The following is a 25,907-nucleotide window of genomic DNA, read 5'->3' as shown; positions in this document are numbered from 1 at the left end:
AGAAAGGAGTTTTGAAAAAATTAAATTTAATTTCAGAATAGAGATATATCTTAAATATTTCTTAGGAAGCCAGTTAGGTTCAACCATTCAGCGGTTAAGGCTGGGATTCAAAACAAAACAACTATGAATTCAGTATTTAAAATACTTAAAAAAAAGATATGTTTGTCTAAAATATAATAGAAAATCCTTTTAATTTGCATTTCTTTTTTCTCTTTCTTTTTAACATTTTTAAAAATTTTTTTTTGGTTTTTTTTTTTTTTTTTTTTTTTTTTTTTGGTGTGTGTGTGTGTGTTTATTTTTTGTTTTGCTTTTGCTTTTGTTTTGATTTTTAGACCATATATCTAGTCATGAGTTTCCCTGGACACTCAAAACTTTCTTTTGAAAGCACTGCATACACGAAAAAAAAAAGGTTGATAAATACTGATTTAAAAAGTAAGTTATTAGATAAAACTGAAACTAGTTATAAAAATCATGCTTCACGACTCTCATATTTTCTTTTCTCCAAAATAGATTCTTATGCTACAGGGAGAGATAAACACATATACACACACCCACATCCACACATGTATCTTTCCCTTTTTTGAACTCTTATAAAAGCGACACCTTTTGTAAAATACTATTATTTAAATCCCATGAACACACACACACACACACACACACACACACACACACTCATGTTAGGACGTCAAGCATTCAAATGGAGATGAAACACCAGCACCTGTCTACACTGCTAGAGAGAAACATTAGCCCATTACTTGTGAGATGTGATATTAGCACACATTAGCACAGTAGAATGGCTTGTTTCAAGGAGGCACAACCGTGGTTCGGGACTATCTGCTTTTTATAATGGGCAAGCTGATGAAAGTTGTTGAAAATATAAATCAGAATTATTCAGAAGAGTAGAGTAGCCATATCCACGGGATTCTTGCAGCAGCCAAAAAAGGCTTTGGCTGTTCTGGGGGCGGCAGGGGGGAGCTGAAAGCACCCCTACGGGAACATCAGGTTTTCTTTCTCTCTTTGTTCCTCCAGTAGAGCGTGTACTTTCACCCACCAGAATAGCAAAGCCAGTTCCATAGGCTTAAGAAAAAAAAATAATTAATAAATCTTAGTCTATTAGCAGCTGATGATTGACCATTGTAATCTGTGTAGTGAATAGAGCCCTTCTGAACTATTATATAGTCTATGGATTTTTAGCCTTATAGACAGGCCATATAAAGCCGGTTGTAATTCGAGGGTGTGATGTTACAGCCCACATCGTAATTTGGACCTTCACAATCAAGGCTTATAGGCTCCCTTCCCTGGTATCTCCACAGCTGGCATTCAACAGTGTTTCACCTATGGCTAAGCCACCTTTTATTTGTTCTGATTATTAAAAACATTAAATCAGGCACATGAAACCTCTCTTGCTTACCATTTTATAAAAAGCAAGAGATGAATGAACTCCAGCTGTGGGTCACAGGCAAGGGAAGCAATGGCTAGATCCGTATTTTTTTAGATTTACTTGTGTTTTTTTTTCCCTTTAGGCATTGTTTTCTTCTTTACCTGCAATGCTAAAGGTGGAAAAATAAAACAGAAGAAAGTAAAAATGAAGAGTACACAGGCGGCCCAGGAAAAGGTGGAAAAGGAGAGGGAGAGTGGAGAAAATTGGAGGGCAATTCAAGGAGGTGGACCAAGAGGAGGAGGAGAGGTGGGGAGATGCTTGGTGGTTTTATTTGGACATCAGTGGATCTCATCCTTTTTTTATAATAAGAGGAAGACAGATATGGAAAAGGCTCTGTGTTCATCTGGAATTCTGGCGACATCACAGCACAAACTCAACATGTGTTACGACATCATCAGACTCACCACCCAGTTACTTTGCATCCGTTTACGTGACATGTGGGCATGCCTCATTTTGGCTAAAAGCTGCGGTTTAACAAGATGCAATGTTTCAGGCAAAGGGTTGGACCGATAAGAATGAAACCATGTCTATATACAGAAGGAGTTCAGTTTATAAACAAGTTCACTGGTACCAGAAAATTGGAGAAAAGCACCAAAGCATTTCCCAAGCTGATAGATTAATTAATTGCATAACTCCCTTTTTTTCTTATAGAACTAAGTATAAAAGACGACATTTCCATAATAACTATAAAAATGAAAGCCAGTCTCTGAAGGGCTGAGGAGTCTTCCAGGTCTGAGTTAATTCTAAAAATGCCCTTAAAGGAAAGGACGCATGATATGCGACAGCTCTTCTTGGAGGCAAGGTCTGACCCAGTGGTGGATTTTAAAGGATGGGATTCAGGTCTGTTCTGTGAGTGGTGAGCTGACTGAGGGTGGAGCTTCCCACCACCTCGCTCACTGCAGAGGAAGTGGTGACGGTATTATGTTGGATGACCTGGTGCTGAGAGCAAGCTGGGACGGGGCTGGCGGGAGGACTGCTCTCCGGACCTAGGAAAAAGCACACACATGCACACACCAATATAGCTCCTCTTGGGCGGACCTGTGGCCTACTCGGGAAAACATTACTAGATGTTTACCAGAAATGGAAGAGTTTCACACGTGTTCTCCTGGACGTTAATTTCAAAACTTTATTTTAAACTGTTGTCACCAGCTATGCCTTCCCACTTTATAGCTACAAGCAAAGCCATGCTTTCTACACCAGCAGAATGATTTCACGTGTTGGAGTCTTGGTGTGTGAACGTCCCCATTTTTGTATTTTCAAGTAGCCATCCGCATATCAAATGTGGAAACATACTCACATGTGGTGGGAGAATCTGTGTTGCTCAATCTAAAAAATTATTTGAAAATGAATTGACCTTCAGCCATGAATCCTTGCTCCTCCCACCATCCCCCACTCAACTAGCATTTAACTTCTTGACATTCCAGATGCAGAAACTGGGGTCTAGAGAAAGGGGTCCACTTTACTTATTGGAACACCGAGACAAGGTCACTCACTTTTCAGCCCAGCAGCTCATATACCTTACGGCATTGGATGCGATTCACCCAATGCCTGTACCCCAGCCCCTGGATTTCTCTGGAAGGCGGCTAGCCCACTGGTAGGTGGGCTCCAGCAAGTGATTTTTCTACTGGCTGCAGAATTGGAATTCGGTACAATTTTACAATGTGAAATGGCAGGGAAGGTCTAGCCAGAAATTATCAGGAGGGGCATGGTGATGGGCAGGGGTCAGAAAAGGGGGATGACCCTGGTGCAACAGTCTGGCAGCCACTGAAGAATTCTAGTATGATTTCTGCCGGGGTGTGCAATCTACACTTTACTTTTGCTCTTTCAATAAAATCCAATGTAAAATTAGTGGCAAAAAAAAAAAAAAAAACTGGACACTGAGAAAAGAAAAAAAAAGTCAATGACTTACTTAGATATCCTTGTGATTCTTTCTGCATGGCTGTTATTGGACAGTCTTTATGTGTTAACAACAACTGTTTCAGCTGGGCCACCTCATTTTTCAACATGGACACTTCATTCTGGAAAGAGACATATCAAAGCCATGTTGAAAAGACCAGAGAATACAAGTCTCCATGCATTCTTAACAGTGATATTGGCAAACTTTCCTGTTGTGTCCAAAAGACACTGAGGATGATAGTCAATGAGATTCGCCTGAAAACGTGTACCTTGCCTTTAACTTGGCCATCACATTTACCAGGGACTTTCTGAAAAGACCAGACTTGTAACTCAAGAGCTGAATCCTATTAAAAGTCCAGAGCACCCCCTTTAGGTGGCCAACTCTGGAGCCAGGTTACATGGGTGAGAACTCCATTCCACACTTACTGGGGGACCCTAGGCAGGAAACATAAGCCAGCTGAGATTCAGCAATCTTGTATATAACTGGGGGGAAAAAGACCAATATAAAGTTTTTTGAGTTGTGAGGATTGAATGACGTAATATATGTAAAACGCTCTGAATATTGCCTAGCACAACACTAAGCAATCATTGAATTTAGCGAATCTAGCTGTTCATAATAATCATCTTCACACTGTCTGGTAAGCTCGGGCCAATATTCAGTATGAGAAGAGTGAATGTGACACATGCATTGGGAAGAACTGAGTGGCAGAATTAGTGGCTTCACATTGAAATGTCCTCAGAATAAGCCAACTCATCTACCATCAGATTTCCCAAAAGAATTTCCAAATGGGCTGTAGCTCAACAGAGCACATCCCTGCCCGATACCTGCTTAGTGGAAGGCATGGAAGCACATAGAACAAACTGTTGATCCTCTACTGGTGGGGTGAGGTCAGCCCAGGAAGGGGGGGCGGGCAATGAAGTCTTGGCCATGATTAAATGAATGTGATTGGTTCATTAACTAGTTTGGCTAATTTCAGCCTATGAACTCTGCCATCAATATCGGGGTGTTACGGATTGCGTGTGTGTACGTGCGCATGTTGCTTATTTACTTAGATCAGTGCCTCAAATCTCCGCTTTATGGAGTAGTTCACAAAGACAGATTCATGGCTTTGGAGAATAATGTGCTTGGCACCACTGTCTACAAATATAGATGCAGAATAGATGGTTGATTCTAAGGTGCCTCCACTTGATAAAAGTAAATTGTAAACGTAGCACTATCTCAAATAAGCCATTTTACAGTTGTGATAAATAATACCCTCTCTCTGGCTAACGTTCGTTTGTGGCTTCCAGGCATTGTACTCCACATGTGGAGACTAAAACAAAACAAAACAAAACAAAACAAAACAAAAAAACCATGCACACAGAAAAGGGTGTTCTAACATTGCTGTCATTACGTTGCATCTACACTTTCAATATGAACTTGGCTTTCCGGGCGTGTATTTATCACCTAAAAAAGTAAGTTTGGGATTCTAGAAGTTAATGTAAAGAAATTTTTTTTGAAACGTGTTTTAAAGAATACCTCCCATTTCCGAATTCATTTGCAAAATACATTATAAGTAACCAAATGTTGAGTAACATAAGGAACAAAATAGTGAGAATCTCATCTACGAAAGCTTTTCTCTTTCTTCTCCAAATTTTACAAAATAAACATGCCTGAGAAATTAGCATTAATGATGAATAAATCACTTAAATGTGAAAATTGCATCTTCCACCTCTGAAGAAGTGTGGTTGGTAAAGGGGCCCGATCAAAGCCAAAAGTGACCCTTGTCAGTGGGATGGATAACTTTATTTAGAGGACAATTTATTTTAGCCTTAAGAACTAATTCTTTCCTCTCTTATTTTATGCCCATTTAAATTCAGACAGCCTTCCTTGCTTTTCCCGGATTCCCTTTGCTTAAAATAGCCTGTGTAAGAGAAAGTTACTTTTAGACCATTAAATAGAAGGCAACCCCTGGTTAAAAACGAACCAACCAAACAAAACGAAACGAAAAAAGGAGAAAAAGAAAACTAAGATGTGTGTGTGTGTGTGTGTGTGTGTGTATTTGGTCTCAAAATGAAATGTCATCTTATTCACATTTAGATTATAGACATAGCACTTTTCTAGAATCACAACTGCTAAGACACTTGTGTACCCTAAGGAGAAACTCTCAGCTGCAGTTAATGCAGACAATTGCTCGTAGAAAATGGAGTCAAGCTCCAATTGGTAGTAAATCCTGCCACACTTTTCTTCTGTGATCTAGGAAACAACAAATAAGGAAAGTATTTAAAACAAAACAATGGGCGCCTGGGTGGCTCAGCTGCTTAAGCGTCTGACTTCGGCTCAGGTCACGATCTCGCGGTTTGTGAGTTTGAGCGCCGCTTCGGGCTCTGTGTTGGCCGCTCAGAGCCTGAAGCCTGCTTCGGATTCTGTGTCCCTCTCTCGCTCTGTGCCTACCCTGCTCGTGCTCTGTCCCTCAAAAATAAATAAATGTTAAAAAATATATATAAAAAAAATAAAACAAGATTCTCTTGCTTTCTTACACTTCTAGAAGAAAAAAAAAAAATCCCACCTGGTGGCCATCTTGGAGAGGTTGACCTTAGCCTCTGCTTCTTCCCCAGCTATGGCCTTCTCAGTCCCACCTTTTCTAGGCAGTGTTCGATCTCCCAGGCACAAAGTGTTCATTGCCCCTTCCTTAAAAAAACACTTTGAATTCCGTTCTTTGGGTTTCTACAATCACAAGGAGCTAACTGGCTACAATACTTGGCACACCCCAAATCATTCCACAATAAACCTTTTGCTTCCACGAGAGGCCACAATAAAACAGCACAGTGTATGTGGTGTCTTAGCCTCTAACCAAAGCCCCATACAAAATAGATAACTTAAGTGGCACTCTTTGTCTATGAATAGCAAAGCACTTCATTAGTAAACGAATACATCGTAAGTATAGAAACTGAGACCCTGGGAGGTTGAGGGTCTGTAAAAACGTAGGAACCTGAAGACTGCCATGATAACTGATCATCCTTTAAAGATAATAGGTGAATAATGACATATTTCTTCAAGTGATGTGTTAGCAATTATGTTATTTAGATGTTATGGTTGGAAAATGAACGCCAATTAATATTCTCCATAAAGAAGAAAAACCAGCCTCTTGTTTGGATCAGAAACACGTAATGATGGTGCTTATAAGGGCAAATTCAAAGTCTAATGGCCACAGAGGCACTAGAAATTCATGGGACAGCATTCCAGCAGGAAAAAGAGTTCTCAACAGGGATTTCAGAATAATAGGGTTTGGCCTCCCAAACCGCTACACCAACCTACTGTAAAACAAGACGGTTAAATTAGTTCTCTAGTTCTCTCCAGCAAAACGGTTGTTTAGCCTTTGAATGTTTCTGCTTTGCCTTCTGTTGAGAAAGCTAGACCTAATATTAGACCTAAGAGTCTAATGAAGGACTTGATCTTGATTTTTTTATTCATTAATTACTTTGGTATTGGCATCAGTATTAGTATTTCGTATTCTCAAATACGCTTATATTTCAGGTCTCATATTCCCTGAGGGAGACAGTTCTTGCACCTCCTGGGCTTCCAAGTCTTAGGGCAGATTCCAAAGTGATATCTACAGTTGCATTTTAGTGCAAAACTTCGTGTCCATGGATGTGTCCATATTGTTGACAGAGTCTGCAGCGCCTTCATCAGATCCCAGAGGAAGCCTCTGGATTAATAAAGGTTGACAATCACTGCCCTAGAGAAAGCAGCGTGAACCGTGTGCTGTCCACATGCATAATCATCGTAGAGTCTTCATACAGACTGATAGAGAAAATGCTAGACTATATTTTTAAACAAAAATCTTTTTCAATGGAACATAAGTAGAATCACCTTGAATTCATTTTGGAAGAGAACCACCAGATAGCAAATGTTCCAGAACGCACGAAAGAAATAAAATGTTGCCTGCAGCTCTAGTAGGGAAATAAAAACCAGGCCTTCCGGAGGCAGTTTCTTACTCTGAATTACCTTGCTTTATGAATCGAGGCAAGTCACCAATTTTTTTTTTTTTCTCCCCTGTGCGGGTGATAAAAATCGTTCTAGGTCTTCATATAAAAGTACTTTGCTAAAGCAAAGTATGAATAATCAGTATCAATTCTCCTGCTGAAATCATCCCTTCATTTTTTTGAAGCGAGTTTGGGTTCGCTACGACTCTAAAGCAGTTGGCCGTTTAGAGAGGGACTGGAAGAGGCTAGGTGCAGCTGAATTAATCTGTTCTTTAACCCATAAGGTTGTCTGGGGATGAAAGAGAACCCCTATAGAGACATTCAGTACCATAATAACAGCCTTTAAACAGGTACCCCAAGAAGTCCCTAATAGCTACATTTGCAGTTTGGGGCTTTGGGGATACCACTTTGTTAATATGATAAACCCAGAATGCTTTTTGGTGCAGGCAGTAGTCTGTGCCAAAAAAATAATTATCAAAATGGGCCCTACAGTAGAGCCCCTCCCCACTTTTTTTTTTTTTTTTTTTTTTGGTAGATTAGGGCTGAGGCCAGGTTTGTTTCACTCGAAAACAAAGGACTTTCAATTTGTAAGGCAACAGTTCCCATCTGGCCTAGTCTCTTGCCAAGTCCCAAACCTGGGCTCATGTGTCTAAAATTTCAGCAGCGACTTAGACCATGTGTCTTTGCACTAAAAAAGAAAAGCAATTATTTCCGTGGGTGACCAGATGATTTCCATATCATCTACTGCACACAAACAATCCACGGAGCACCACGGCAGTAGTTGATGAATTAATTCAGAGCTGATCTAAGCCACGCTGTCGGAGAAAAGAACGTGGGTTCCTTTCGCTTCAGAATTTTCTACAGTGAAAGACCCCAGAGCAGTGGGTTAGGTCAGGGGAAGACTTGCTTGGGTCATCATCCTACCACTTGCTGATTCTGACTTTTGGGAAGACGCCTCCTGTTTTTCCCTACATAACATGTCACATAGGGCAGTTTCGAATATTTCCCTCAAAAACGCAGGTACCCTGCGTTGACCTCTTGGGTACAAATTCGTTGTGAGACAAGGAAATTGAAGTCTGGGAGCTTGATTTTGTTTTCTTAGGTCTGATTTTTCCAATCTGAAACTCTGCAGCCCAACTAGAAGGTTCTATGCTGGAAAACAACTCAAAAGTGGCAGCGGGCCATCAGAGACCTTGGATATTCCGTTTGGCTGGAGTTTGTTTGCTTAGCACCTTCCATTTCTGTTTACTTAAAATTTGGCTCACTGGACCAGCCTCAAGAGAGACACCTTTTTCTTTTGACAAAGGTCCAGCAAGACAAGACGGAAAGGGTCATTCAAAGGTAGCAGAATCTGCATATCCCCTCCAGCATCACAAGGCGAGATGTGGAGTGCTCTGCGTCACAGAAAACATGGCATGGCTGTGGTTTCTGTCCCTCGGAAGCTAAGCAGTGGTTGGAAAACACCGATAATTTAGTTTTTTCAGAGACTGTCCCTTCCTTGGGCGCTGCGTTAACAACCCGAAATATCGGTGCCTGTTGATTGGCCCAAACAGAACTCTTTTTTCCTGGTTTTCAGGGGCTAGAATGCTAGTATCTTTTTTTCTTTTGCCAGGTTTGGTTGTACATGGTGCAGATTCATGGAGTAGGGTCTCGTAAAGGGGAAATTTACCTAATGTCTTTTGTAAAAGCAGTAATATACAGGCGTATGCCAAGTCATGAACATATCTGACCGCAAAGGAAAACCAGCATCTTCACTTTTCCAGGATCTCTGCTATTCTCTCCCCCCTTCTCTCTCTCTCTCTCTCTCTCTCTCTCTCTCTCTCTCTCTCTGTTTTCAAGCTCCAGGACCACAGTCAGTAGGCCCAAGTAATTCTGCAAGGGCTCATTTTTGTTAAAACTGATTTAAACATTTGTTGGCAGTGTTATGTGCCAGCTGGCTGCTCATGGCTCCTTCATCTAAGGCAGTGGTTCTCAACCCCTGGGTGATTTTGCCCCCACAGGGGATATTTGACAACATATGGAGACTTTTTGGTTGTCACAACTTGGGGGTGAGGTAGAGGATGCTACTCATATTGAGTGGGTAGAGGTCAAGGGTACTGCTAAATACCTGCGAGGAACAGAATACAACAAAGAATTATCAAGTCGCAAATTGAATAGCGCCAAGACTGAGGAATCATGCCCGTTTTCATGGTCCTCTTGCAAACCTCAGAACTGGTAGCAAATTCCAGGGATTCCCACACCTCCGTCATTGCAGAACCACTGGCTGGAACATTTGCCAGGCCCGCATGCACCAGAATTTTTATTTACTCAGCATGTTTGTACAAATTAACTCCTTATTTAATAATTTAGCCTCATCCTTACTAAGAGTATCTGTGAAATTGAAGGTTTGATGTCCTAATTACATTTTTTCAATACACCTAAAAACAAACCCATGATTACTATGAATGTTAAAAGTGCTTGCCCATCTTCTACCTAGAAGCTTCTCACATACCACTGTGGCTGTTGGATTCTAGAACTACAGACTTTCAACCTGGTGTAACTTGTGAGGTGTTGAGTCCAGCCATCCCACTGTGGCTTGACTCCCTTCAATCACATCCTTGCCAAGTGGTCAGGCTGCCAGTTCTTGGACACTCCAGAGGTGGGAAACTCGCTCATTGATTCAACAAGCAGATATTGAGAGCAGACACTCAGGAGCTCACCATGTTAGCTTGCCACTATACTAGAAATAGGGGGTAGAGAGCAGGGGGAGAGGGCAATAAGGTAAGACACAAGCCCCCCACCTCATGCACATGCAACTCTAAGCCACTGGGAAGAATTATTACTTTATTTCCCCCGCATCTGATGTGTATGTTTCCTATTTTCTTTCTCATGTCTATCACAAAAAAGGATGAGAAATTTAGGGGAAAAGGTGAACATACGTATGCAGTCCACATATAACCCAAACTTTCTTTATACATTTTCAATGTATACATTGGATGCTCCGAGGTCATTTCCGTTTAATGGCTTGAACACGCAAAAGCTTTGGGGATTTGGCAGCCTTATTGTTGGTTTCTAAGGATGCACAGAGGACCAGGTGGGGGAAGGTGAAAGTTACCTATGAACTATTAAGGTACAGAGTCTCCCCATCTGAGGCAATCTTTTCCCCTTCCCTCCACTCTTCTGCCATTTTTTATCCTCCTAGAAGCACTGGGCTATAATCCACAACTCTCACTGCTATCCCGGCACTGCTTGTCACATAATCTAGTAGGCCGCTCTCTTTCTGCTGGTGGAGAGGGCATTCCTTTTTGTGTGGAAACAGATACCCTGAACGCATCATCTGTACAGCATGAAGTCTGCTGGAGAAGCCCTGGGCACTAGAGTTCCCTCCCCTTCTCTCCCAGAAATGGCCTTGTTAGAAACCGTCCCCAGTTGAGCCACTCATGAAAAGCAAAAATCCTGTAAGATTCAAAACATGTCAAGTTTGAAAATGAGATGGGAACATGGCTTTTCCCATAGAGCAAAATAATAACCATAAATATTCCTTTCCTCCATTAAACAAAAAAACATAGATAATCTAGTGTAAGTCAAAGCAACCCCCTCACTGGTGAATATAGAGAACTGCCTTATAGTTGAAGATTTATTATGTGCTAGGCACTGGGAAAACTGCTTGGTAGACATTAGTTCACTTATTACTCCCAATGACTCCATGAGGTTATTCTTCCCATTTCATGGATGAGGACACTGAGGGCCAGAGAGGTTAAGCACAGCTACTTGCTGAACAAGAGTGCGAACCTCCGTCTGACCAAAGCCTGTGCTCTTAGCTCTGTAACTTAGTTGGGCAGGTTCTCTCTCCTCAGAGCTTGATTTAAAACCAAATGGTTATTGGGGTGCCCGCATGGCTCAGTTGGTTAAATGTCTGACTCTTGATTTTAGCTCAGGTCATGATCTCACGGTTTGTGAGTTCAAGCCCTGCATCAGGTTCTGCGCTGACAGTGCAGAGCCTGCTTAGGATTCTCTCTCTCTCTCTCTCTCTCTCTCTCTCTCCCCCCCCTCTCTGCCCCTCCCCTGCTTGTGCTCTATCTCTCTAAAAAAGAAATAAATAAACTTTTAAAAAAAAATTTTAGGGGCGCCTGGGTGGCTCAGTCGGTTAAGCGTCCGACTTCAGCTCAGGTCACGATCTCGCGGTTCGTGAGTTCGAGCCCCGCGTCGGGCTCTGGGCTGATGGCTCGGAGCTTGGAGCCTGCTTCCGATTCTGTGTCTCCCTCTCTCTCTGCCCCTCCCCCGTTCATGCTCTGTCTCTCTCTGTCCCAAAAATAAATAAATGTTAAAAAAAAATTAAAAAAAATTTTTTTAAACCATCATTAAAGAAACCCCAACTAAACGGTTACTTTGTTTTGTCCAGTGTCCCAGAATTAATAAAGCTTGAGGAGGAAGCCTGCAGTCGCTCTGTGAGCTAATGTGCGGTATTACTGCTTAGGTCAACAAGCGCCTGCTGGGGCAGGAAATGCCAACTGTACACAGGGCCTTTGAGTCCTGAGGAAAGAGACAGTGGCCTGCACCTGAAGCTGCATGTTTGTCTGGGTGAGTTCTTCTGCTTTCTTTTCCAGTGACATCACCCAGACCTTCCTCTTCTGTCTGCAGCGGGTGGCAGCGGCCCGGTTCCGTTCCAGAAATTTCCTCCGCCTCTCGTCGGGATCCTCATCCACCACCCTTCGCCGGCGCCCCCCTGTGGGCTGGGGCGGCTGTATTGTCTGGGTCGGCTGCATCTGTTGTGTCGCTGGTGAAACCTGTTGGGCATGAGAGGGAGGGGCGAAGGGGAAAGAGAAGGAACACGCTGGGTGAGAGAAGAAACCCAAGCTGGTGTTGAAATGCAAAGCACAGAGTCGACTGCTTTAGCGAGCATATTGAACTTGTTTTCTAAGAACGAAGTAAACAGTGAAATCACGCTCGTGAAAAGAAAAAGCACTGCGGAACTATCTGCTGTGATATTTTGGCAAGACGTAGAAACGACTTGGGAGAGAGAGTTAAATAGATTTTTCCCTGACAGGCATTTGGCTGAATCATGTCAGGGGAAACATTTTTTTTCCCCTCTCCTTCAGATGTTAAACATGTCTTATTTAAGGTGTGTTTTAAAAGAGTAAAATGCCAAAGCAGGGCTACAGGTGACAACAGGGAGGTCATGGTTATTGTCACCATATTGATGAGTCTTCTATCACCTGCAGAAAACTCCTTCCGGGCAAGTTGTGAGCTCCCTTCTTTCTCCTGGTGTTAAAACCGTGTTCCTAGAACACTGCTGGGACGTCACCACCGCTGCGACTCCCTATCAAAAGAACCCTGTGAGTCCCAGAAAGCAGATGAAATCCTATTTTCACTATTTCAGAGCTCTCAATGCCAAGGCCTCGCTGGACTGGCAAACTCCAGATGGGTCCACCTGTTCCTTGGAGCTCTGCCTCAGACAGGCTTTTCCAGGTGACTGGAAGCAGGGCTTGTGCAGTGGATGCCCAGAGCAGTGCTGAGCCCCAGCTGTCTGTGCAAGAGGGACAGAAGGCTAAGAATCACCATATATTCACATTTTAAGAAAACCCTGGAAGTAGCAAAGCACTTCATTAAAAACTTTGACTATACTTATAGATTCCTCCTAAGATCTGCATGGGGCTCAGCAGTATCTAAAGTTTTGGAGACCTACTGCCCATACAGCTTCATTTTCCTTCATGAGGTAGACACACAGCACTGAGTGAAATTTCCACGACGGAGTCTTTATGTGTCTGGACACCTAATGCTTTCCCTAATGCAATCCACTCCTTCCCCCCTTTCTTCGTTCTCCATAAAGGGTGTTCCTCCCCCCCCCCCCCCCCGCTCCCCACTGCCCTTCTCATTCTCAGTCACTCAGGCTCACCGCTGTAATATCTATAAAGTTGTTTTACAAGAGACATTTAACCTACGGAAATAACATGCAAAAAAAGTTTTCAAAAGGAAGCGCAGCAATGTTTTCTACCACATTCCAGTTCTGCGATTGGAACCAACCTGAATGACTGTAATTGCGCTAATAAGGGCTACCGGTTGACATCAGCTGACTGAAAGTGATATATTTTCGTCTTAAACCTCTATCAAATCTTATATGACGCACTGTAAAAGAACCGGGCTCACGGTTGACATTGGACTGCGTCTCAGTAATTTTGTCTAACCCACAGACATTTTCTAAAAGTGCTTATCGGCGATCCCTTTCCTCCCAATCACAGAGAAATAACAACAAAAATTAACTGTCTAGGGTCTTACTCACCAGAGTGGCTGGTGAAGATGTAATCCTCGTTATTGGCAAAGGTTTAGCCTTGTCATTTCAGATGCTGACTGCTAAGCTAAGCTAACCACCTCAAAGCAAAGCGTTAGGAAGGAACTCACTAACTTGGCTATTTTGGCCTGCACCATTTCTTTTTTTTAATGAATTCCCGATGTCTAATTGTCAGCCCTGGACAAGATTCTCAAGTAGGCCAAACTGGGTTTGAATCTCCACTGCCGAGACCTCTCATTTGGTCTTGTATTCTCCTACCCCAACTTCAACCAACCTTTATCTCTGACACTCTTCCTGTGCCTTTACCCAAAAGGGTGAGCCATGTGGTGGTTTTAGGCCCAGTCCAAGTTCAAGGTTTAAAGTGTAGTTTGGACAAGAGAAATTCCTGGTGACTGAGGTGTGACACCAGGACTCTGAAATCACATCTTTATATGCAGGAGAATCCTAAGGAGCCAAGAGAAATTGCAAATGCAACCCTGAGCCCAGAATTTACGTCCCATCTAGTTATTGTTGCTTATTTTCTTTTGAAATAGAATTCTGTTGGCGTAGATTCTCTGAAACTTTTCATAAAAAATGATGTATTGTTATTTCATAAAGACAAATCTATCCCAAGTCATATTAGAATCTCAGAGTCAGAAGGACCTTACTATACTTCTGTTCCTAATGCTCTAATAATCATACAATTGAGCAATATGACAAGATCTCAGTAAATCAGCCAAGTTAACACAATTTAAGAGTGGCATTTTGAGTAATGTCTAAATGATCTTGTTCAAATTTTAACAACACCAACCTGTACCCTTTCTCTTTAGCATGGGATTAAAACGCAACTGTTTGTGCAGCTAATTATAATAGCAATTAACTAATTGCATATACAATTGGCCACTTACTGACTTGAAAGGGAGGGCAATTGGCTAATTGGTAATTAGCTAATGAATGGCTTTTATATTCAACTTGTTAAATATTGTCTGTTAAATATTAACTGTTAAACTTGTCTCTGAAGTAACTTGCCGACAAAGGCAACCAAAATTTAATGCTATAAAATATAAGTACACATTTATGTGAATTTATTTGCCTGTCTTTGAACCTGTAGTTTTCCTTCTCCCTTCTAATGTCTCCATGCCGTACTACTGCATTTGACTAAAAAGGTGGTTTGGACAGCATTTTATTGCTAAACCACTTGTAAACGTCTATCATATTACTTCCGTTTGGAGTTAATCATGGCTAGTATGTATTGAAAACTGTGCCGAGGGCTTTACAGACATTCTCTTAATACTCCTAGGGGTCTACGAGTTTCGTCTATTATTACCCCATTTTGCAGATGGGACAACGGAGGCTTAGGGAGTTTGGCTGACTGACCAGAGTCACCCAGCATATAAGGTGGGGAATGAATGACAGATTTCTCACTCCAAAGCCAGCACTCTTACTTGCTATATAGAATTCCTCTAACTACGTTTGCAAATGTAAGCTTACCTAATGAATAAGCTCATCTATTGAATAGATCAGAGAGTTGCTTGTGAATGACCCATTTTGCAGATGGCTGTCCAAGTTTGGTGTGTGTAAGAGGAGGGGGTTCAAGAGCTCAAAAACTGCCTAGTGTGAGGTCCAGAGGCAGATGATGGAAGAGACGGTGAATAAGTGTTATATTTGGCGAACCCAAGTTCCCAACACCACTCTGATCCAGCTGGTTAGAACCCGGCAGTGTGGAATGGGTGGAGAGGACTGACAAAGGTCATCCTGCTTGAAGATCCAAAGTGTCTAAGGCTAGCCATTCTCCTAGACATGCCCTTTGTCCACTTACCAAAACTTACCCGGGTACACGGACCCGCCTCTCTTCTTGGGCTGGGTGACATAATGTCTGCCTGGTCCCCCAACCCTCTTTCAGTTGAGTCTAAAAGCTGGCTTTCTTTCGAGCCACTTCTGGTGACTCTCCACCCCTGGGATTTGGCCTTTCTCTAGAACCAATCATCTACTGAGCTTGGCTCTCTGACTACTCCCTCCAACGCATTTCACATTAGGTGGGATGAGTCACCTCTCTTCATCATTTACACAGCACCTTATGCCCTAACACCCATTACCGAGCTTCTTTGTCTGGAATTGTTACTCTTTAGATTTTTAACACTTGGTGCTATTCGGAAGACTGTCCGTGGTATTTAACTTCCCTTTGACACGTGACAAAATCGAGTGCCTATGTTCTAAAGCACTGCAGCCAAAACCATGGCCAGAATTAACTTATTTTTCTCATTCTCTATTCAAATCTTTCTTTACACGCTGAAATTCTTCCTAATTGTCCCATCAGTATCGCCTTTTTTAGAGTTAACTTCGTGACATGAGGTTCACATTTGTCCCCGGGGACCAGGCCTGATATTTACCATATTATTTCTAGAAACTATGGTCTGGGAAGGTCTTGCAGGTTATCATTACCTCCCAGGAAATGAACAGAGCTCCCAGAGTGTCACACAGAGCACCCAAGCTCGTCACACAAGGTTGCTGCCAATGAGCCCCCGAGTTAGAACTTGCACGGATAACAACAAGGGGGAAAGAGATCATGAAAAGGGTCTACCTGTGCTTGGTTGCCGGAGTGCAGGGGTGGGTGTGGCGAGGTCTGGTGATGTGCAGGGTGTGCGTGAAGGTGGGAGTGATGATGTGGGTGGTTCTGCTGGTGATGGGGTTGAGGGTGAGGATGGTGGGCTGGGTGCTGGTGCTGGTGCGGGTAGGGGTGATGGGCTGGCAGCGTCTGGTGCTGATGTGGGTGCGAGTGCATGTGATGGTGTGGCGTCTGGTCCTGCCGGGAGCCCATCATTTCCATCATGTGTCCCATGGTGTTCATATTCCCATTTGACATGGCAGCGGGGTGGTGAGTCAACGCGGCCTTCAACCTCTGAAACAGAACAAAACAAGAGGGGACAACTGAGGTCAGTCATGGACACAATAGGAATTTTGAAACGATGACTCATATTTTCAATTCTATGATACGTCATGGTACTACTGTTAACAATTTTTTATTGGTTGGCAGTATGGCTTATGTGAATTTCAAATTTTCATATATATTGTAGTAGGTAGGAGGGCCAATGTCAGGTGTACACGTTAATTCAACTGTCACAGCAAATGAGCAGGACACCCTGTCAAGAGTTAGACAGTCTACCCAGAGGCATTTCCTACTGATTTCCCACTATCGATTATTCATCGTATCCTATCGGCAGCTGAATGGAAGAGTAAACCAAATAAAACCAATCAATACAACAATGCCACCGAACCAAGGGCTCATCTGACAGGGCGCTGTGTTTTGTAAGGGTCACAAGAATAAGAGATTTCTTCCTCTCAAAATATTTCTCAAATACAAAGAGGAAACGATTTCAAGTTTCAGAATACAGGAATGGTATGGAGCCCTTTTAGGGCTCCAAATGAAATTCACGATCTATAACTTTTGACGGCAATATGTAGGTCTTCTCCATTTGTTACCATGATATTTCTCGTGGTCCCTCCCGATCACCTAATTTTTCTCACACAATAACTTTCTTCCGGTCTTTGGGAAAGAAGGGAGGAAAGTGGAAACATTTGGAGTATTGCATTCTATAGCTTCTTTGGTGGCCACATCAACAGTCGTATTTCTAACCCCAAAGCATCGTCCATTCACAAGCAAACAGTCATGTACACAAATAACGTCTACCTGAATCTAAAAGCAAGGATCAGCAAAATGCTTCTATAAAGAATCGGACAGTAAATATTTTCACCACCACATGCCTTACAGTCTCGGTTGCAGCTACTCAATTTTGCCCTTTCAGTGCAAAAGCAGCAACAGATGGTACACAGAGGAGTGAGCGTGCTGTGTTCTAATACAACTTATTTAGGGCGAGGAAGTTGAATTCCGTGTAATTTTCACATGCTATTCAACTTTTGACTTTTCATCATTTCAAAATGTAAAAACCATTTTTTAGCTCATGTGCTGTGCAAAATTAGGCACTGGGCCAGATTGGGCCCATGGGCCATGGTTTGCTGGCCCTGATTTAAAGAATCGGTTAGTTGGTAATCAGCTTAGTCACAGTTTCTTCAAAATTGCCTTTTCTTGTACACAGGCAATTATCATCATATCCTGAGGGGCACAATGTGCTAAGCACTGTATAATATAGTTATTCCTTGTAAATGTATCTTCTGCAGGGATGATAGTCTGGTTGACAAGCTCACACTGGCTTCACGAAGTATTTGCTACAGGACTCAAGTTCTCCCCTGATTTGTGATTTTATCTGATTAATGATGGTGGTGCGCAGTCACTGTGAAAAGGAAGAGTTAGATTTAAATGAGGGTCAAAGCAACCATGTTCCAGCCCTGTTTAATATTAGCATTTCTCAACTGGTTAGAGTCAGTTGTTGATAAATGCCAACTGAATTCATCAAAATCTTTAGGTAAACAAACGCAAAGAGCCCCCCACTTGTAAAAGAAAAATAAAAGGGAGGGGAGTATGTGACGGACTAGATCTTATTATTAGATAATCATTGAAAACATTTCCTGCATCCAGTCTCAGTAACCACTAAGCCTACCTGCTTCCTCTTTCCTGAGTACCAGCTACTGACCTCCATCATATTAATCCTGCAGAAGTTAAACTTCCTGGATCCCTGGGAAAGATTAGACGCAGGGTATTGTGTTTATTATTACTAAACGGAAAAGCAAACTAATACTCCTCATCTCTAATTTTTAGAAATGATTTCATTATTTTTATAACAATGCTCATTATAAAACATTTAAGCAATGCCTGCAAGTACGATGAAGTCCGCAACCAATGACCCCAATGCATTCTTTGCATTTGGTGGGTGAATGGCATTCCAGACAACTCTCTATATGCATATGGGGAGACAGAGGAATAAGTAGAATAATTTCATCACAGTGTAACATTAGCATATGAAGTAAAAACTAAAATCAATTCCTGGACTTCAGATACATGTTTCTTTACCCCAAGAAATGTTTCTAAATGACATCTCCGAACTTAAGGGTGAAGACAATTATGAAGAAGATTATATTGAAATCACAGTGTTTTGTTTTCTTTTGTACGTTTAGAAATTGACACGTTGGGCAGTCTTGATAGACCTTCTCAACTATTCTTTGAAGTTTCGTTATTACAACAACATACAGCTATGTAGTAAAAAAAAATCAACTACTATAAGAATATGAGGTGAAAAACTAAAAGACACCTGCCTACCCTTCCCCTCTAAGCTCCAGTCCCAAGTAACTTGCCTTTGTTCTCTTTAACAGTGTATCTTCGACACCTTTCTCTATCATGACAAATGGCTTAATAACAACGGCAGGCATTAATTGAGCACTCATTTCATGGCACTCCCCCTTCTATGTTTTACAAGCATTAACTCACCTCATCCTCAGAACAGTCCTGCAAGGCTAAAAGAGAGGCCAAGCCACCTGCCCAAGCTCAAGCCACCACCACAGAGGTGTAGAGGTGTGCTTACCCCAGAGCCTGTTTTCTAAACTGAGAAAGAAGGTGCCGGAAGGCATACCATGCACACTTGCCAAAGACCTCGTTATAAACTGTGTTATGCCACCTCCTTATCAACAAAAGAAAGGCAGAAAGAAGAGACAGGCCTACAATCAAATGACAAGGCAAGGTGCCATTGCTGCATGGTCTCAGCACACAACTGCAGATCTGGGATATACTCTTCCCGAAACTTGGCAGATGGAAGGGCGAATGGTAAGAATTTCTAGGAAGCTCCAGTGCAGCAAAGGATCATGGAATTAGCACGATCATCTCCCTTGCTACCTTAGTGAAAAAGGAATACTCGTCTTCTCCCTGCCCTGTGCCCCAGACACACAGATCTGAAAAAGTACATGTGTCCTTCTTTTCTGCCCCACTTCCTAGCGCTAAAGGTTATGACCCTTTTGTCTTTCTAATGTTCAGAGGATGATACGGGGTATGCACAGACACCGAGGAGTGTGGCCATGCCTTCCCATCAGCCCTTGCGCTTCCGACACAGGCCACAAAGGCCTTTGCATTTGATAGTCTTTTTGCCTGAAATGCTCTTTCCCTTTCTCAGCTCCTGGCTTCTCCTCGCAAAATTTTCGCAAAAGGAGGGTGCATTAACCCTCTCTGGATACATTTCCCCTGAAAAAGTAGGATGGAAAACCGAACAGCTGTTTCGTAGTGGTTCACTACGTTATCCCTTCAGTGCTACACACAGCTTTTCCACCTTTCATCAGGAGCAAATGGAGCCTGACAAATAAATACTATCCGCCAGATCTTCATCTCTCAAATAATTAGCTTGTCCTGTTAAGGGAAATTACTCGATGGCCTCAAGTCTATTCTTGCATGTTTCACGCCAAGACAACAATACCAGCGAGGCTTACAATATTCCATTTAACTAGTCTTTCCTCAACAAATATTTATGGAGCTTCTACTGTGCGCCAGGCACTGTCTTAGGCACATCATTATTTGCCCCCTACCTGAAGGAAACGGGAGACGCCAACAACAAAACTTTTTCAAAGCTCTGGAGAGAAACACACACACACAATTCAGCAAGGAAATGAAGACGTGAGAGCACCCTTTAGAGACCCACAGGCCTTGGGGTTGAGACCACCCTCCAAGCACCAGCCTGTGTCATGTTTGAAGGAAAGCAGTGCCGAGAAATAATTATTGGGGCACTTCTCGAAGTTTTAGAGCCTACTGCCTCCCTGCGTCCCGGTACCAACACGAATCCCTACACCGTAAACCATTAAAATATACCAAATATAGATATTTGTACCCCACTCTTTTCGGGATGATAAATCACCATTAAATGAGTCCAAGCTGTATTTCCCAGAATGATTTTTCTTTTTGAAGCTGAACTGCGTCTTGTTTTAAATAACATTCCACCCGATGCCAAGAAAAGGCAAGGGAGAGAGAGGAAAATTGAGGAGCAAATAAACATATATTTTCCCCCTGTAAAAACCAGGGCTCTTACTGAGGTGTGACTGCAAGAAAGAAAAAAAAAATGATTCTGTTTACTCTGTATTATCATCCTCCACCACATCCATTTATTTGAGAGAGCAAATCGGGAGAGACAAGGAGAAGCCGGACACAGCTGGTTTCAGTCAATAAGGGTCATTTTCCTTCGGTCTGTGTATTTTACAAGATCCTTGCTCACTGTTCCCGATGGGAGAGTGGTGGGCCTGCTGCCCGGGATCTGAGTCCTGGTAAGTAACGAGCCATCTACCTGGTCCAGTCCTGCGCTCGGCCACCAGGGCTCAGCCACGCCCCCTTTTCCAGGGCCAGCTTCGGGCGGTTGCACAGCGCGGCACCTTGTGAAGCCCAGGTAGGCGCGCACGTCATTACCGCCACATGGGTGCCTGCCTGTGGGCCTGCGTGAGCACACACGCACGTGACACACCCACCCACACCCACCGCAGGCAATTTATCTCCCATTAACAACTCGCTCTTGCCAATTAGAAACATTTGTGGAACCGTAAAAACATTTCTTCTCCATCTAAGGCGCAGCTGATTGCTTATGTTTTACAGACTCTGAAAGCCAAGCCGAATTAAACATTATTTGAAATTCAGCTGGGTGGGGGTGGGGGGAAGGTTGGAGCATTCTTTGGAGAAAGGTTTTCATTAAAAACGGCTGTTGGGTTTTGTTCCAGAAAAGAATGTGATAACATCAAAATGTAGTGTTGCTGAGTTGACCACAAGTAAGAGGCTGTCTACATAAAAACAGGGCAAAATCCCTGTTCGTATTTCCTCTCCAATACAGGATAATTGCCATCAGTGGCCTCCCCCAAGGTATGGCTTGAAATGTATGTAATTTCTTCTTTTTTTCTCTTCCCCAAACATCACTGATCAGATGAGATGGGTCAACACAGGCTTCTGAAAGGTCCAAATGGTCACTGATGTGAGACTGGAAACCTTAGCCGGAGGTGTACTTGAAATATCAATGACTACTAACTTACTCTAAGTATCAAGGATTTCTGATTTTAGGTCTCTGAATTAGTAAAAAACAAACAAACAAAAACACCAAAAAATCAAAAAAACAAAACCTGCTATTTCTCCACTGAATTTTATGACTACATGTGGCCAGTTTGGATTCCAAAATGCTTCCCAAACTTGAGAAGGGATAGGGATGGGCAGAAAGAGACCTGTCACATAGTGCCGTGGGTCAGTAACATAAACTTGGAGCTTTATTTTGCCAAGATAGAAATAGTTTTGATGTCCAGATTCACATCTGGGCTTCAAGATGTCCATTGGAAATGACTGTATAACTCTAATCGCTTACTGGATCTTAAAATGCACATTTATTTCAGGATCTCCGTTAAGATAATAAGCTAAAATTATACCTGGCTTAATCGCTTGGAATAAAATATGCTTCTTTCAAAACTTTCACAATGTAACTCAGCTCTGATGGTTTCATAATTTAAGTATTTCTGCTTTCGGTGTGGTTTGGTGAGTACAATTTAAATAAGGCTCCCAGGTTGGAAGGAGAGAGTACCTGGGAAGGGCAAGATGCTATAAAGTCTAGCAGGAAAGAATATTCATACTCTTTGTCATGTTGTCATTAAAAATCATTAACTCTGAAAATATTAGAGATCGTGTAATTAGTAAAAAACACAAAGAAAAAGTATTATAAATCATTACTCTAGTACACGGGAAAACGATGCAAGGGAATTTCACAAGAATGAGAAAAGCAGAACTCCACCAGTTTTAATAAAAGCAAGGAAAAGATTTGGTGTTTGATTTCAGTCTCCCATTTTCCACTTGTGGATACAACTTCTAAAATGAGGTAAAGCAGACCTAAGTGCTAGATCATACGTTAAACTGTGGTGGTTAAAAAGCCAAACAACCCCCTTAGCAATTTCCCTGCCAGCCTTTTTCCTATTAATACCCAAATCATATATTAATTACAGTTTTGCAAAAGCGAGCCTTCGAAAATTCTTGTTAAATGAAATTAATTAATGCACGCTTAGAGAATTATTTTATTTCCGATACCTACCACCTCCCCGCCATCTCTTGGACTCTGTGGCTGCCTTTTATAAGTTCAGCAGGATGGTGAGTGTTTTAAGGGGATGTACATTTTAGTGAATTTCAGAACAAACTGATGTTCTGACAGCAGGAGCCAGTCTTAAATTCTGCGATAAGACGGCTTTCGGTCCTTAGGTGAGTAAACCTCTTCGGCTCTGGTGCCTTACTCTGCCTAACACATGAGGGCAGAATCAGAGAGAAAGGATCTGAGTTCAAGTCAGCTAAGAGGTGGGAATCTACTGGAGAAGTGAGTTGTAGGCATGTCTACAATTAAAGAAAGAAAGTCATATAAACCATAAGCATATACAGAATAATTAGTGGAACAGAGTGGAGTTGTTTTCTGGGCGGTTAAACCAGTTTCTGATGAAAAATAAGAAAATGTGGTATTAAAAAACACTTTTTTCTTAGCATTAAAATATACGCTTTACTTTTGATTTTTAAAATGGATAATAAAGCACAATGGAATATTCGTCACCCATTAAAAGGAATAAATGAAGGAGTGAAGAACATGCTACAGCAGGGAGGGATCTCACAAACATTCTGTTTAATAAAAGAAGCCAGACACAAAAAGTCTTATCTTGTGTGATTCATCTGAAACAAAATATCTAGAATAGGTAAATTCGCAGAGAAAACAGATTAGTGGTTGCCCAGGCCTGAGGGGAGGGGAGAATGAAAAGCGACAGCTTAATAGGTGCAGAGTTTTCTTTGGGGGTCACGAGAATGTTCAGGAACTAGATAAGGGTGATGACTCCATACAATATTTTGAATGTAGTAAATGCCACCGAAATGTACATTTTGCAGTCTCATGATTACATGATTGCATATGGTCTGTATGTCAATTAAAACTATTTTAAAAATAGGGGCACCTGGGTGGCTCAGTCGGTTAAGCATCCGACTTCAGCTCAGGTCACGATCTCGCGGTCCGTGAGTTCGAGCCCCGCGTTGGGCTCTGGGCTGATGGCTCAGAGCCTGGAGCCTGCTTCCGGTTCTGTGTCTCCCTCTCTCTCTGCCCCTCCCCTGTTCATGCTCTGTCTCTCTCTGTCTCAAAAATAAATAAACGTTAAAAAAAAAATTAAAAAAATAACTATTTTAAAAATAAAGCAAAATAAGAATCTGTCAACAGGGTGTCAACAGAAATTCTTGATTTCATCTGAGAATTACTAATATCAATTTGATGTCACCTGAAGTAAAACACTGCATTATGAGTAATAAAAGCCAAAAAGATATTTTGCCCTAGAACGGCTACCTTCACTGCCAGAATTTTAGTCCCTGTCTCAGGGACTTTGACTCCTCTGCAAGACGTTGGTACCCTCTTTTCCCTGGAACTCTGTCATCTTCTAGCTGGCTCAAAATTACAGAGAAGTTTGCCTCCAGGGTTGATGAGGGGGGTGGGGGAGAGGAGAAAGTGGGTGATGGGCATTAAGGAAGGCACCGTTGGGATGAGCACTACGTGTTGTATGGAAACCAATTTGACAATAAATTGTATATACAAAAATTAAGTAATTAAAAATTTAAAAAAAGTATTAGAATTCTTATTTATGTTACTTTATCTCTCTACATGATGTGCCATAAGCTATGTGTGGCACATTAATAAAATGATTCAGATAAAAAAAAAAAACTACAGAGAAAACACAGAAGCCATCGAGGAGTCTAAAGAGAGACATTTAACAGGGATCGGGTAACATCTTACGCTTGCTTAACAAAAACAGAAGAAAACAAAACAAAACAAAACAAAACAAAACACGCAAAACCCCACGACTGTCCCAAGGCGGTGGAATCGGTGGAATAACGGAGGTCGCAGGAATTTCATGTGAATTTGTAAAGCACCATGATGCAAGGCACACATCGAACCAGCTGATGTAACTCTCGGCTGCGTCGATAAAACTGGATCAGGACCGAACGCAAGAGAGTGAGAATCCCGTTCGTCCACCTCCGCACGGGAGGTGGCATACAAGTCCATGTCCCCTGTATTCCCGCCCCCTCTCTCGGAGATCTCGGCATCACACCTACTAGGTGTTGCGTCTTCTCCAGGGGAATATCCCAGTTCTCAGCTGGCCGACATACGCGCCTCTCCCCCGCTCTGTAATAGCACTGTGATGAACATCCTATTTTGAGAAAGTGTTCGTTTTAACGTACATCTGATGATCTGATCAATCCAGTTGGGTTCAGCTTCTAGGCAGAGTATTGATAGTGCTGATGGCAGTGGTAGTCGTGTGTGAACGGGGGCTGGGTGTCTGTTAAGAGAGAGCTAAAAGGAGAGGGGGTGTGGACACCTGTCGAGTATCAGCTTTAGTTAAAGAGCCTTTTCTCGGGTCTCATTTTCGTATTCTATCGATACCCCCGTACCGAAGTGAGAGACTGCCTTATTATATCGTTCTAGGGGTCCCTGCCACTTTGGGGTCACCGAGCTCGTTGAGCACTACGGGATGACCTTGGGTACTGACTTGGCTCTAGCAGATATTACAGTCTCCTGGCTGGTTTCCCTGGCAATTTTAAAGGTGCTGAATCCACAGTGGGCTTAGAATAAATATTTGTTGATTGCCTGCCTGCCTGCCGCCTGCCAGTCTCCAGGAGTGGTGCCTAACCATGGAATGTCTTTGAAGCGCTGGCCTATAATTTTCTCTACAGAAAGAACACCTTCTGGTGGTGGTTGCAGGGAGAATAATGCCCTTTGTCTCACTAGCAAACACTCCTCACCCCCCAAAAACCCAGCACCTGCAAGCCTGGGTAATTTTAGGTGAGGGCTTATTTCCAGCTTTTATGGAAGAAGAAAGTTCTATTGGAAAAAAGTAATCCTTTGTTATTTTATTTTGGACGAGCTTTTAATCAGAAACATAGGCAGTAACATATGTTAGAAAAATATATATGAAACATAGAACTTTGCATTTGTAACTCGCTATGGAAAATCCATGCTAATGCAACATTAAGTTTGGGGTTTTAATTGCACAGGAGTCAGAGAATTCAGAGGTCAAGTTCCCACAGCAGGCTTCACTCCACATGTGCATCCCAGGACCCTTCCTGAATGGGGTGACCTAATTATTTGGCAAAACGTAGTGCAATGAAGAGTGCTAGAAAGGATTTCTCCTCACTGTGACACTTCCTATCATCGCAGCCAAGAGGGACAGTGGTCGACTTCAGCTACATAACTCGTACCCTTGATAACGTACGGCAGTCTTTGGTGACCATCATGGCGAACAATGTCACCGTGATGCCAGGGGTAGGACGTCCAGGTCTTGACAATGTGCCTCTCAGGTAGAGCAGCCAAGTAACCACCATGTCACCGGGTTCCCCAGCAGATGGTGCCCCATGCCCTTTCAAGGACAGCTATGTGGAGTGGGCACTGTCCCCCT

The 25,907-nt window shown here is 42.5% G+C and overlaps 1 protein-coding gene across 14 annotated transcripts in view; it reads right to left on the bottom strand.

Moving 5' to 3' along the window:
• Positions 1-264: 264 nt before the first annotated feature.
• The window catches only part of CREB5 (cAMP responsive element binding protein 5), a 482,366-nt gene continuing 456,723 nt past the window's right edge, over positions 265-25,907 (bottom strand). For 13 of the 14 annotated variants that reach the window (XM_042920979.1, XM_042920962.1, XM_042920972.1 and 10 more), the window contains 4 exons: positions 16,132-16,449; positions 11,842-12,069; positions 3,351-3,459; positions 265-2,427 (listed from right to left, as the gene is read on the bottom strand). In XM_042920979.1, coding sequence (XP_042776913.1) covers positions 2,264-2,427; positions 3,351-3,459; positions 11,842-12,069; positions 16,132-16,449 — 819 coding nt within the window. In that variant the 3' untranslated portion in view covers positions 265-2,263. Of the gene's footprint in view, positions 2,768-3,350; positions 3,460-11,841; positions 12,070-16,131; positions 16,450-25,907 lie in introns of all 14 variants that reach the window. The other variant, XM_042921017.1, reaches the window with a different exon arrangement.

This window comes from Panthera leo, chromosome A2 (genome assembly GCF_018350215.1).
Source record: "Panthera leo isolate Ple1 chromosome A2, P.leo_Ple1_pat1.1, whole genome shotgun sequence".
Taxonomy (NCBI): Eukaryota; Metazoa; Chordata; class Mammalia; order Carnivora; family Felidae; genus Panthera; species Panthera leo.
The sequence above is the reverse complement of the archived record's forward strand: the minus strand, read 5'-3'. Positions and strand labels throughout refer to the sequence as shown.